The sequence below is a fragment of the Anguilla rostrata genome, chromosome 13, assembly GCF_018555375.3.
Source record: "Anguilla rostrata isolate EN2019 chromosome 13, ASM1855537v3, whole genome shotgun sequence".
In the NCBI taxonomy this organism is placed as follows: domain Eukaryota; kingdom Metazoa; phylum Chordata; class Actinopteri; order Anguilliformes; family Anguillidae; genus Anguilla; species Anguilla rostrata.
The window spans coordinates 22,937,733-22,950,548 of record NC_057945.1 but is presented as its reverse complement, the minus strand read 5'-3'; the positions used below and the strand labels follow the sequence as shown (position 1 = coordinate 22,950,548).

The 12,816-nt window shown below is 43.4% G+C and overlaps 1 protein-coding gene across 5 annotated transcripts; it reads right to left on the bottom strand.

Moving 5' to 3' along the window:
* Positions 1–972: 972 nt before the first annotated feature.
* On the bottom strand, positions 973–10,805 carry atrip (ATR interacting protein). 5 transcript variants are annotated; one of them, XM_064305632.1, is made up of 14 exons: positions 10,310–10,805; positions 9,335–9,648; positions 8,708–8,793; positions 8,324–8,494; positions 7,691–7,809; positions 6,762–6,922; positions 6,234–6,329; positions 5,798–5,924; positions 4,650–5,306; positions 3,784–3,926; positions 3,117–3,208; positions 2,876–2,962; positions 1,290–1,548; positions 973–1,137 (listed from the first exon to the last, which is right to left on the bottom strand). In XM_064305632.1, the coding sequence occupies exons 2-14, from the start codon at positions 9,645–9,647 to the stop codon at positions 1,064–1,066; spliced, it is 2,385 nt and encodes a 794-aa protein (XP_064161702.1). In that variant the 5' UTR covers position 9,648; positions 10,310–10,805; the 3' UTR covers positions 973–1,063. The 5 variants fall into 5 exon arrangements, with proteins under 5 accessions (XP_064161702.1, XP_064161699.1, XP_064161703.1 ...); XM_064305629.1 differs by having other exon boundaries at positions 10,622–10,805; XM_064305633.1 differs by having other exon boundaries at positions 9,335–9,518; positions 10,622–10,805.
* Between the last annotated feature and the right edge of the window lie 2,011 nt (positions 10,806–12,816).

The following is a 12,816-nucleotide window of genomic DNA, read 5'->3' as shown; positions in this document are numbered from 1 at the left end:
CTCCAAATCCCTCTTTCCCCTCACTCGTGAATGGGACCCCAATGGGACTCCTCCACCTGGGGCAGTTGCTCCCCCCTTACTTGATAATAAAAATGTCAAGGTGTTTTAGCCTGGAATTTTCCTTCAAGTGTTCTTAATAAAAAGTGAAATATTCAAGGGATTTTAAATCTGCCATCCTATAACGAGTTATAAAATTAACTAAACACCAGTGACTTCTCACTGAAAAATGGCTGGAGGATATGATGTCAGTTTTCTACAGAGAGATCCTATGATGCTCATTTGATTTGATTACCGCAGATCATGTTTATGACCTTCATAAATGTGTTTCTTTAGTGAGCCAAACTGCAATTATTTCCTCTAGCAGTAAATTACACATTAAGCAACTAAATTCATAAAACATTGCAATCAATGCTTACTGACTTACAGTGGTTTTCCATAATACAGTTTTAAAAAGTTGGTGCAAAATATGCAATCCTGAAGAGACTTGACCCTTTGACAGCTGTGGGTGTGGCACTATTTAATGAGTCAATCCTGTTATTCAACTAATTTTTTCAGATTTATTCAGTTATTTCTTCTGAAAACAAGGCCCACAGTGGCTAAATGATAATCCATGAACATTTTGGTAGGTAGCTATTGGTAGAAAAGGTGGAACAAAATATGATCAAGTCAGGCTGAAGCCTTCAGCAATGCAAATCAATTTTTTCTGACTTCCTGGCTTGGTGCTCTAGAATATGGAACTCACTAAACCTGTCAAATCCTAACTGTGTTGCTTATGAGGTACGCTGCTAAATATGCCAACCAGATGCAGAAATGGGGACATAAAGGCAACTACATGAGACCTTTGGAAGTTCTGTGAAGTGACCATTTAGAAATGTTTCTGAAATGCAGGGAAGCATTGGTAAGCAGCAGTCATACAAATCATGACTGATAGGATTAAGGTAAATCCTACACTAAGGCAATTAGTTTCGTTACTTTAACAACAGCACATTTCTTTATTTTCGCAGACATTTCTTAAAAGTGATCTATAAATTCTATGAAAATGGGAAAGCAGCATACCAGCCAATCAAGAGCCAGTGTCAATATCCATATCTTCTGCATCTTCTACTTCAGGACGACTGATTTCTTCTAGTGCCAATTCTAGTGACAGGAACAAGAAGGGGGGGGGGGGAGGGAGATTGGAACAGAAATGGGAACAAAACACATTAAGATCAAACACCATTCAGCAGAGACGTAGTGCGGGAACTGAAACTCCGAAAGGCTCCGAGAAGCCTCGCCTCAAAGGCACGGACCTTCGCTCTCGGTCAGGCAGGGGATCTTGCGGAAGGTGTCCCGTATGGCGGGGAAGACCTGGTCGTACATGTGCAGCACGTCCAGGCAGTGCTCGGAGAAGCTGGCGTCGTTCAACAGGAGCCAGTGCAGCAGTGTCATAGCCTCCCTCAGCAGCTGCAGCCCTGGGCCGGCCCAGGCTTGGCTCCGCCCCTCCTGGTACTCCCACCTCCTCGCCTTCAGCCACTGCCTGTGCAGGAGCACCACCAGGGTCCTTACCACCTGCTCAGGCACACGCAGGCATTGTTAGCACAGTTTACACGACAACTCTGTATCAACAGAGTATCAACTGTGTGACTGTGTCAACAGAAGTAAACCCTAACAAGGGCACACAGAGCCAAAGCCCTGGTTCCACTGTTATATATGTTTATGAGCACAGCGAATGTGCAACCTCCTTCTTCTGGACCTCTTTAATGGCTGCGTGTGCATCTGATTTACAAATGTATCATACATAGTATCACACATTCAGGTGAGCCCTGTTTCTAAACTAAAAACAAAGTTTTGTATATGAATGCACAAGCTATCAGGTTCACTATCTCTATAGACAAGGGGCACGTATAAGCACTATCTGGAAAGAATACAATGTGGGAAAGCTAACAGTGCAGGGTCAGTACAGGGTCAGTACAGGGTCAGAACAGAATCAAACAGTTTTCCAAAGACAGAGATGGCGGTTTACTGAAAAAGGTCGTCCTTCAGACTTGGAAGGAAAAAAATAAAATAAAATTAATTTTGCACCTCACTGAACTTGTGCGGTAGTTGATTAAGAACGCAATGAAGTGCCGTAACAGGCTTTTAGCAACATTAAAGTTAACTGTTTAGCATTCAGTACTCTCAGGCTGAACACAGAATTCAAGCTATTTGTTACATTTAACTGATAAATTCCAGTTTGCAATCTGATTCAGTTTTGTACGGAAATGAATGACTGAAACAGACAATGGGGCTAGATCAGATTTGCACAGTGAAAAGGAAAGTAGCGCCATCTACTGTCATTTTTCTTAATTACATTGAAATTCTTGGTAGTTTACAAGATGCACATGACCAATTAAGACTTTTAAGAAAACAAGATAATTCATGTTTGTTAAAAAGGAAAGTCCAGCGGAATCAAATAAACCAAAATGTTTTCATAAGGGAAGATTTTCTATTTATTATTCTAATGATTACTTGCTTCTTGTTTGGTATGTTAAATATGCAGTTACAAGTACACATCCTCAAATGATTTTAAATAATGAAACCATATGAAACAAATGTTTGTTCTGCATCTACTGAAATTATATTTATACAACTGAAATGCTTGAGACTGCAATTCCACAACTCAAATACTTAAATCTCAATCTGTATTTTAATACCAAACACTGCTCATAACTGGTCATTTTAGATCTATTTCATGTAAATAAACTGAAAATAATGGGAATGAGCTGTAACAGCACTAGAACTGCAGAAAACCTTGAAATGTATTTAAATAAGTAATGTGTTTAAATAACTAATCAGTACGGGAAACTGCACTGGGACACTAGCTGTGGAACAGATCTTATTAAACCATATTGCTTACCTCATTGTTGCACTGACAGGAGGACTCAATGAAAGCCAACCATGTGGACGTTCTCTGAGTAAAAAGCATCGTCAGGAACCGTGTAACCTGGCCAAGGAAAAAGAAGATGAGTGAAGAAAGAAGAAAACAAAAAACTTTGATACAGTCAATATATTTTCGGCGGGTGTCACTGTACTCTGCACAGTACAAATCTGTTCTCTGAAATGGAAACTACCATTGGTGCAAACTAAAGCTTGATCACCTCCAGCTCCAGATGAGACCACTGGCTCTCTGTGACTGACTTGTCCGGGCGGGTCGTAACGTACTGGAACATTTTGAGGAGAGGGCACGGTTCTAGAGAGAAAACAAAAGCTGTTTTTTCAGGAAAGTGGGTGTGTCCAGGTTTTTTTTTGCCACCAATTACTCCCAACCCAATTGGCTACCCCAACCCACCTGGATACACCAACAATGGTTTGACTTGAAGACCATAGCAAAATATTTCACATGGCCGCACAAAGAGAGTGTTCAGCAGTCAGAAAATTTACTAAAATGACGCATCACATAAATGATCAGTGTAGTGAAATACTTAAGAGCAGAAGTTGGTGTGAAATCCAGAGACAGCCCTTCTTGCTCACCCACAATCTTCAGCAGGGGTGTCAAACTCCAGTCCTGGAGGGCCACAGTGTCTGCAGGTATGTGTGCTTTCCTTTCAATCAGCAGCCAAATAAGGCCTTGAGAAAAAGGTGTGTGGACAATATAGCCAATCAATGACTTAAAAAAATCACAGTGATGAAACACTGAACACCAGCAGACACTGTGGCCCTCCGGGACTGGGGTTTGCCAGCCCTGACCTAGAGGTTGAAGAGCATGGATGTGTCAGTGTGTTTGGTTTGATGACAGAGTGAAAGGGGTCTGAGCAGGAACCTCACCCAAATGTGAGCACAGCAGAGAGGCCACCTCCTCATCACTGGCGGCGACAGCCAGGAGACTGACGGAGAGGGACACAGTTCTGTAGGAGGAGTCCAGAGACAGACACCGAGCTGCGAACGGGCTTGTCACCACCAGCTTCATCCTGTTAATGTCAAACAAAAGGACAGCACATCCATATATGGATGCCTGTTTGGATGCTTTTCACGGCTGGAATACCCTGAGGAATTTCCATAGAGCGGTTGTTTGTGTTTGGACGAGCAGCTGCTAGTACGGGCGTCCGCATCTTGGGGAGGGGCAGCTTAACAGAAGATGGAGGAAAACCTTCTCTCAGAACAACCGTAAAAAGTGTAAAATATAAGCTTTCCCTTTTTTTGAGCATATATCACTCTCTGTTGTTTATTTAATATATCCTTTTGGTCATTTTATAATTTTGGACGTTACCCTGTGTGTGTGTGTGTGTATGATTTATTTTTGACACACAAGATGTCACACACTGCTTCCTTTCACACTGCCGCCTGCACAGACACGCGCAGGAGGAAGACACTGCATGTGCAGCTTTAAGAGGCAGACTGTGAGCACCCCGCTGGCTAGCTGGGGCCGCTCGTGAGCTATGAGTCACCCCAGCTGAATGAATCACTCCCTCTCACTCGCATAGTCCAGATTTCATACCAGACCAAAGGGACCATCCACACACTGGAAAAGTATCCTTAACAAGACAAGCCACCCAGCAGACCAAAAATCTGCTCTACCTTTGACTCATCACAACAGTGTGCCTTTCACAAACAGAATAAGGCAAGCCCTGCAGGTGTGCAGATAACTGCAGACTGAAATGCGAGGTTCAGGAGGCAGAGAGCCGGGCCTTTACCTGCAGCGCAGCTGGTCTCCGGCTCTCTCCGCCAGCACGTTGAGCGCCATCAGGCTGGCCGACAGCACCTTCTCCCTCTGGCAGGCGGGGCTGGTGAAGGCCGGGTCGGCCAGCTGGAGCAGCCTCCTGAGCAGGGGGTGCTGGGACGGCGCCCCCTGTGGGTCCGCGGGCGCCTGGGAGCAGGCCGGGCGGGCGGCGGCGCGATCAGCCTCGGGCAGCCCCGGGGCATGATGGGACAGCAGCGCGTGCACGGCCTGGGTGCTGTGGGACAGCAGGTGGTAGAGCGCTCTCAGCGCTGCCAAGGCAAACTCCTCCAGGCCTCCCAGAGACTCCTCCAGGCTGGAGGCCACACTGCCCTCGGAGGAGGAGCCGGACACGGAGCTCCCCCTCAGCGGGCTCCTCCCGGGGCCGTCCGCCGCCTCCAGCGCCTGGCAGAACAGGCCCACGTGGTGCTCCAGCAGGGGCAGGAGGTGCACCGCCCCTGGGCACCTCTGGCTCGCGGCCTGCCCGTCTTCGCCCCCGGCGCTGGGCGTGTGGTGCCTGAGCGCCAGCATGCTGAGCCCGGACATGGCGAGGCTCTGGGCCTGGCTGAAGCCGCTCTGCAGCTGCTGCACAGCCTTGGGCTCTGAGGAGCCGCTGGACCCCGCTGAAGACCCCCTGGTGCGGCGGGAAGAGGGAGGGAAAAATAATTATCTAGATGATGTGGTACTGAGCCAATAATATGATTTTTGGCACACAGGGGCAACTTTAGGCAACGTAGTATAATGTTTAGGGAACTTAGCTTAAAACTCAGAACTTGCACGTTCAATTCCTAGGAGGAGCGGTGCCATATCCTCGAGTAATGTTGAAGTAATCTTAGTTGCTTCAATACATATCCATGTTAATGGGTTGCATGTAAAATGTATGTTGTGTAAATCACTCTGGATTTGAGTGCCATGTGCCTAAAAGAAAACACTAAACGTACAATTGCATTACAACCATTCAGCTATGCAAATGTGTCAAGTAATGAGAACACCTATGTCCCAGCCCTCGCTGGGTGGGAATGTCGAGGGCAGGTATCTCTGCTGAGAGAACGCAGCTGTGGCACTGGGGAAGACACAATTCACGGATCATAAGCCGGCGTGTGAGAGCGTCAGAGGCCTGCTTACGGGCTGAGGTAGCTGTGCTGCATTAGGAGGCCGGGCAGGGTTTCTGGGCTGAGGCACAGCAGGTGGCTCAGGCCTAAGGTGCTGGGGTCCAGCGGGTGCTGCAGCAGCAGGTTCAGCAGAATCCACTCTTCGCAGAGAAAACAGCACAACAGCAAGTAACAAATCGGTTCAAAACCATTTTCTTGATGCTTAATTTTTAAACGGTGTACATCTTGAGAACGGCTGAGACAAGTCACAAAACGGTTGCACTTCTATGGGACACGTAATTTAAAAGTTTTCTCAAAACTGAATACTTCTCAGATGTGTTGAATGAATTTGAACTGTTTTCACAAAAACATTGAAAATACCTTAAATGGTATACAGTGCACGGACAGTCTTTTTTTTGGACTGGCTAACGGATTTCACTTCACTGCTGGGAAGACAGATGTAAAGCTACCTTGACAGCTGCACGCGTCAGGACCGGTGAAATCCTGCTTCCGGAATTTTGAATCGTTGCTGACGCTGTTGTTGGCCTCACTGACAGGTCTTCCACCTTGATGCAGGATTACATAAGCAAAGAGAGAACAATGCCTACAGTGCAAACCACTATCATACAGAGGGGGTGGCAAAGAGGACTGTGACACTGAAATACTCTTTACAGGCTTAAGTTAATTCAATTTTATACAAGTTTATACAAACTCTCTTTAAAGGCGACAGGAATATTGAAAAAAGAAAAACAAGAGACTTGGCCTATATACAATTTAATGCACCCAAACTGGACTATAAAGACAATACTGACTGGGTAGGTCTCCAAAACTTCTGTCTGTGGTTCAGTTAATAAACTCACTGTGTAGGATATTTATCCTTTCTGTGATTTGCCTTGTGCCCAGCACTGGCGCTTCAACAGGGATGTATGGATTACACACCCGATTCAACAGAATGTCTTTAAAAAAAAAAAAAACTGTGATGAGTAGTAACTGCTTACCCGCCCCAAAATGGCTGACCCGGTCAGCAGTGGCTGGAGAAGCCCTGCTGGACAGCTGAGCAGCAAAGCTCTCCTTGGTGAGGAATGGGCTGACCCCAGGGGAGACTCCACTGCCCCCACTCCCATCCTGCTGCAGTGCTGCCGGGGAACACCTCCTGGGGCTGTAGAACCAAGGAGTTAGCATAGCACAACCAAGGAGTTAGCATAGTACAACCAAGGAGTTAGCATAGCACAACCAAGGAGTTAGCATAGCACAACCAAGGAGTTAGCATAGCACAACCAAGGAGTTAGCATAGTACAACCAAGGATTTAGCATAGCACAATTAAGGAGTTAGCATAGAGTTACATGGAGTTACAAAGCCATAAATAGAACACTACCTAAATGGGTGAGGATTGGCTAGATCTGGCATCTGCACAAAGGCATCAAACATATTTCAAAGTGCATTTTAAATATGTGAAAGTGGCAATAATTTCACATTTCAAATGTTAAGACATTGTGAAGTGTTGTAACAACTTAATATATTTTATATATGTATATATAATGTATATATTCAATACATTTTCAGTATTCTATATCTCTAAGAGATCTGCGAATAAACATTTCACAAAGAACAAGACCAGGTTAAATCCTAGTATACGGCTGGACCTAACACACGTCATCCGGCTGACCAGTGGTGTAATTTCATAACTCAGCCGACCAATGGTGTAACTTCAGCACTCACTCAGTCACTGAGACATTCGCGTCTGTAGGGCCGCTGATGCGTTCCAGCCAAAAAATAAATAAATAATAACAGCATTTCCAAGAACTAAAACAAATTCCTAGCTAAGGTCAACATATTGAAACTAGATACCAGGTCTTTGGATTATGAGAGGAACAGATGTAAACACTTGATGTAAACAAAAAAAGAATGGACTGCAATAAAGCATACCTATTTCTTGCAGTAGAAGATACAACACGCTTACTTCCCCGTTCAGAGTTCTGAAGTTTGGTCTTTATTTCATTCATCTCTGCTTCTTTAAAGTGCAATTCTGACTGCAAGGATTTCACCTGGAAAGTCAGATTATTGTAAGAAATGATGCACCAAAAAACAATTAAATTCTACTGCCATACAAAACAACTTTTGTAAGTGCTCTTATGTGTTGTGATCAGATGACAATGAATTCTTTCAAACTAGACTTGCTAAATGGTTGCAATTCAACTCAAGTGAGCCTTTGTAGTCACCAGTATTAGCGCTTCATAGCCATTATTGTAGGTGGTGACCTACTGTATAGTCAAAGGCAGATCCTACCAGCCCCATAAATCCTGTGACAGCATAGGAACTTATTTTTAGGGCAAGAGAGAGGAGAAATTGTGTTTATGAAGAGAAGGTTTGAGCACTTCTGGAAATTAGTCATCTACTGTCTCCCTCCATAAGCTGAATTATTTTGACTTACTTGTGCACCAGAGTATCAGACAAATGATAACATGAAAAGTGAACTAAAAAGAGGATTCAGTCCTTCGATCTATATGTTTATATCAGACTGGTTGCAAGAGCAGCCCACAGTGGTGGAGTCACAGTTACCTTCTTCAAGAGCTCTTTCTCCTTCTCACTCTGGATGTGAGCTCTCTCCTTCTCCTGGAGGAGCTGGCTCTGTCTCTCTTGCTCCTTCTCCTGCTGGGCGTGCCTAATGGAGTCACGCAGGACACGGATCTCCCCATCTTTCATCAGGAGCTTATCCTCCACTTCCTTCAACTTATGAGATCACAAACAGGGAAACGGGTCTTAATTTGTCTCAAATGTGCTCCTCAAGGAGGCATATAGAAATGAGGGAGCATGTCCGTGTGTAATACATCTGATGTTATTTCTGTATGGTTTTTTGTGTGTCACAACTGCCACACGTAAACCAAATCTATTCAGCGTCCATCACAGGCAGTGTTCCAAAGACATTAACTGATGTGTCAATACCTTTTTCTTTAGCTCAGCTTGTTGTGCTTCCAGATTACCATAGGACAGGTCATCTTTGTTTTTCTTGAATTGCTGCTGTACATTCCCTGAAACATACACACCCCCAACACATGGGCTTACTACAAAATAATATTACATGCTTTCACTTCATGTCAGATACAAGACAGGTAATACAGATATGACATTGTACTCTTAAAATAAGCAAAAAGGCATAGGAATCATTACCCAGAAAACATGCTTGCATCCTTAAAATCACAACCCAGAAAACGTTTGCATGCCTCCGCCTCGCCCCCCCCCCCCGTGCAGGGTAGGTGCAGGTCTGATTTTAGCCCCAACCACTGAGTGGAGGCCAAGCATGATTTCCTACATGACATATAAACTCAACTATGGCTTGAGGTTCCCAATGCACAAACCTCAGAGAGTCAACCTGTTGGCAGCCTACAGGGGAGCACATGTTCAGTTTACACTGGTCTAAAATGGGGCCCTTGTAAGCGTGTTTTTTGGTCAAAGCCTGTACATTGGTACATAAAGCAATTAAGCAGTCAATTTCTGACTAGAGAAAACAATGGTGTTCAAGTGCTCCAACTATCAATCAACAATGCAGTAGGGCCTATTTGTGAAACTTACCAAAAACCTCAACGGTTGGAAGTTGATAAATGCTGCCCATGTTACTCTGGCCAGCGTTGCTACTTCCACTCAAAGCAGAGGCTTTCCTACCCTCTGGAACAGGTTTTCTCTGGGCACCCGGAAGAGGATAAACTGCACCAAAAGTCTCTTTAGGACCTTTCACTCCCACATCCCCTGTGAATGCCTGAGAGGCAATAATATCAATCTCATCCAGGTCATCTTGAGTGAAGTCCCCGTCATCACCAAATGAATCAGTAGTGGATGGAGCACCATAATTTAGCCCTTTCAGTCGCTTCGTCGGTGGGCACTCCATTCTAGTGACCAGGCAGGCATAACCCAACATCAACTTGACTGACCGTAGCAATGGTTTAATTAACCAACATGTTCAAGTATTTGAGAAATTAGCATCTACCGTTAGTAGTAACGAAATAACAGAACAAAGGGCCTTATATGTTTTGTCGCTTACACAAGTAACGACACATACCTTAATGACTAAGGTATACACATCACTAAGAAGTGGTTCACACCTGATATACCTTAGTTGTACCCTGACCCAGGTGCAACTTTTGTCAGCCAATAGCGTTAATGGTTATAGGTGTTCTGTCAATGCATTGGAATTTGGGCAAAATGACATTCCTGGGAAAAGAAATGGTAAAATGCCAAGTCTTTTACCATTTTTACTTTACTCAAGTTTTACTTCTGACTATCTAAACCAAAAGCTAGTTAGTTCACATTATATATCTAACTCGCCAAATTAACCAGCAAGGCAGATCCGATTTCCATTTAAATACAACTAACGCTAATTGACCAGTTGTGGAACTGTTAGCTAACTATCTGTAACGTACGTAATTTATCGATAGCTAGCTAGTGTTCTTCGAACAGTTAGACTAGCTAACACTGTAAAGTAACGTAATTACTATCCGTCCTCCTTTTGCCAACCAGGCAAGTACAATATAACTACCGATATATACTGACCTAGTGTTGCTCAGCTTGGCTAGGCATTACCACAACATCCTCTCGTAACTTGCTAGCTTAACTTCCAGCCAGTCAAACACCCATTCATAGCTAGCGGAAACTACGTGCTCTTAAATTTACCTGGTAGTTACAGGTAGCTATCTAACCAAGTAGCGGTACCGTTGATATTTTAATAAGCTAACCATCTTAGCAAGGGATCGTTAACATATAATGTGAGCAAGCTGCATCAGAATGTTAGCTAGCTAGCCAGCCAGATAAATTAACTTTGTATAAACTAACATTAGTTAACGTTAGATATTAAACAAGCCTTACGTTTGGGTAGCTAGCGAGTTATGCACAATCCATAACAGTAAATATGCGATCATTAATGCACAAAAAAACGTTAACACGCCAGCTAACTACTGCATTTGTTACCTAGCCATCGACTACTGTAGCATAAAGAGAGTACTGCCATTATTTCGGCCGTGTGTAGCTCGCTTGCTGTTTCAATGAAATTAACGAATCATATCACTTGTTGTATTCTATATGTAGTAATGCGAAATTCTATTGGACTACCATGAAGAGAGGACGGCAGCAATTTCTACGGTAACCTACAGTAGACATACTGCGTCTTTCTTTATGCAGTTATCGCTTTTAGAAATTCTGGCCCTAGGGAAATATCGTTTTTGTTCTATTTTAATTCATGTAATTTACATAAACTCCTCAAAACAAGTTTGGAAATTTGTGTTTGGTCGAGTGTTACTGTATTATTAGCATGTATCAGCATGTATCTTATATCATTGGAAAGCCAGTTAATTTCCCTTTACAATGATGTCCCATTTGTAAGGATCATGCATTTGTGGGATGAGCAGCACAGCTGATTATGTGGATGGGGTCCCAAGTGAAATGTGGCAAATTTCCCTGCCAATGTCAAACAGTGTATTCTCCTGTTGGTATTGACTCTATTGTTTTGAGTTGTTTGGGGGATTGGATGATTGAACTCTATCAGTAACAAGGAACAAACAAGACATATTGGTAATTTTACGGTTTATTCATTGAACAAACAGTCAGGAGCCTCAGTAGCGGGTGGAAGAACCATACGCAGCCACAACAGCCTGGCACCTCCTCCTCATCCTGGTCACCAGCGTGGTCACGCGTTGCTGTGGGATGGCATTCCATTCCTCAACCAAGATTCATCACAGGTCAGCCAACGTGGTTGCGTTGGTCACTCTAGCACGTACAGCCCGCCTGAGCTGATCACACAAGTGTTCAATTGGGTTGAGGTCTGGACTGTTGGCAGGCCTTTCCATTCAACCACGCTGGCTGACCTGCGACGAATCCAGGTTGAGGAATGGAATGCCATCCCACAGCAACGCATAAAATCACCAATATATCTTGTTTGTTCCTTGTTACTGATAGAGAGTTCAATCATCCGATCCCCCAAACAACTCAAAACAATAGAGTCAATACCATCAGGAGAATACACCGTTTGACATTGGCAGGGAAATTTGAAACATTTCACTTGGGACCCCACCCACATAATCAGCTGTGCTGCTCATCCCACAAATGCATGATCCTTACAAATGGGACATCATTGTAAAGGGAAATGAACAGTCTTTCCAATGATACAAGATACAATGCTAATCATACAGTAACAACAGAGATATCAACCAAACACAAATCTCCAAACTTTTTTTGAGGAGTTTATTTAACGGGAGCATGAGTAACGTAGTTGAAACAGTGAACTTTGTACTAATTTTTAATCTGCCGGCCCGGGATTTTCCTTCGAAGTAAGCAGTCAGTTAAGGTCAGATTGAGCTGGCAATCGACCTTTCATATCTACATTTTATCTGCTATTGATATCTGAGGTAAAGAATGTGTTGTTCCACGCGTACTGTTGTTATCAACTCCACAGTCAACAATCTAAGTTTGTATACAACATATGGCCTATTTATCTTGAACAAATTATTTATCTCAAATGCATTTCATGTTCTAGAATGGACAATAAATTAAAGAGTGTTCCATGAAATAATTGCCCCCCTTACAAAAAATTCCTGCAGCTACTGCGAAGTAATACTGTAGTTTATCTAAAGTACAATGCAGTACAATCCAGTTAAAATGCAATACTAAAGAGATCTACCTCATGAGTACTGCACATGAAGTAGTGATATGGCATTATAACCGCACTAATACTGCAATTGAAAAACAAGTTTGTTTAAAATATTGCATAATACTAGGGGAATACTGCAAAAATTACAATCATTACAACTACAATTGAATAACAGTTGATTTTTGTAAGGGCTGGGTGGCCATGAGTCTGCGTGGAATGGTGGTGAATTTCTTTGCTGGTAATTAAAACTGGGTTTGTGTCAGCTATGTTGTGATGCCAAAGCATAACACAAGCCATTGTGTTGGAGGGTATAGAATTGTTAAAAATATAAAGCTGTGGCCAAGTGAATGAGAAATGTAAGGGTATGTTTTAAAGAGTATGATTCCATAAATGAAACTTTCTGACTGACATAATAATG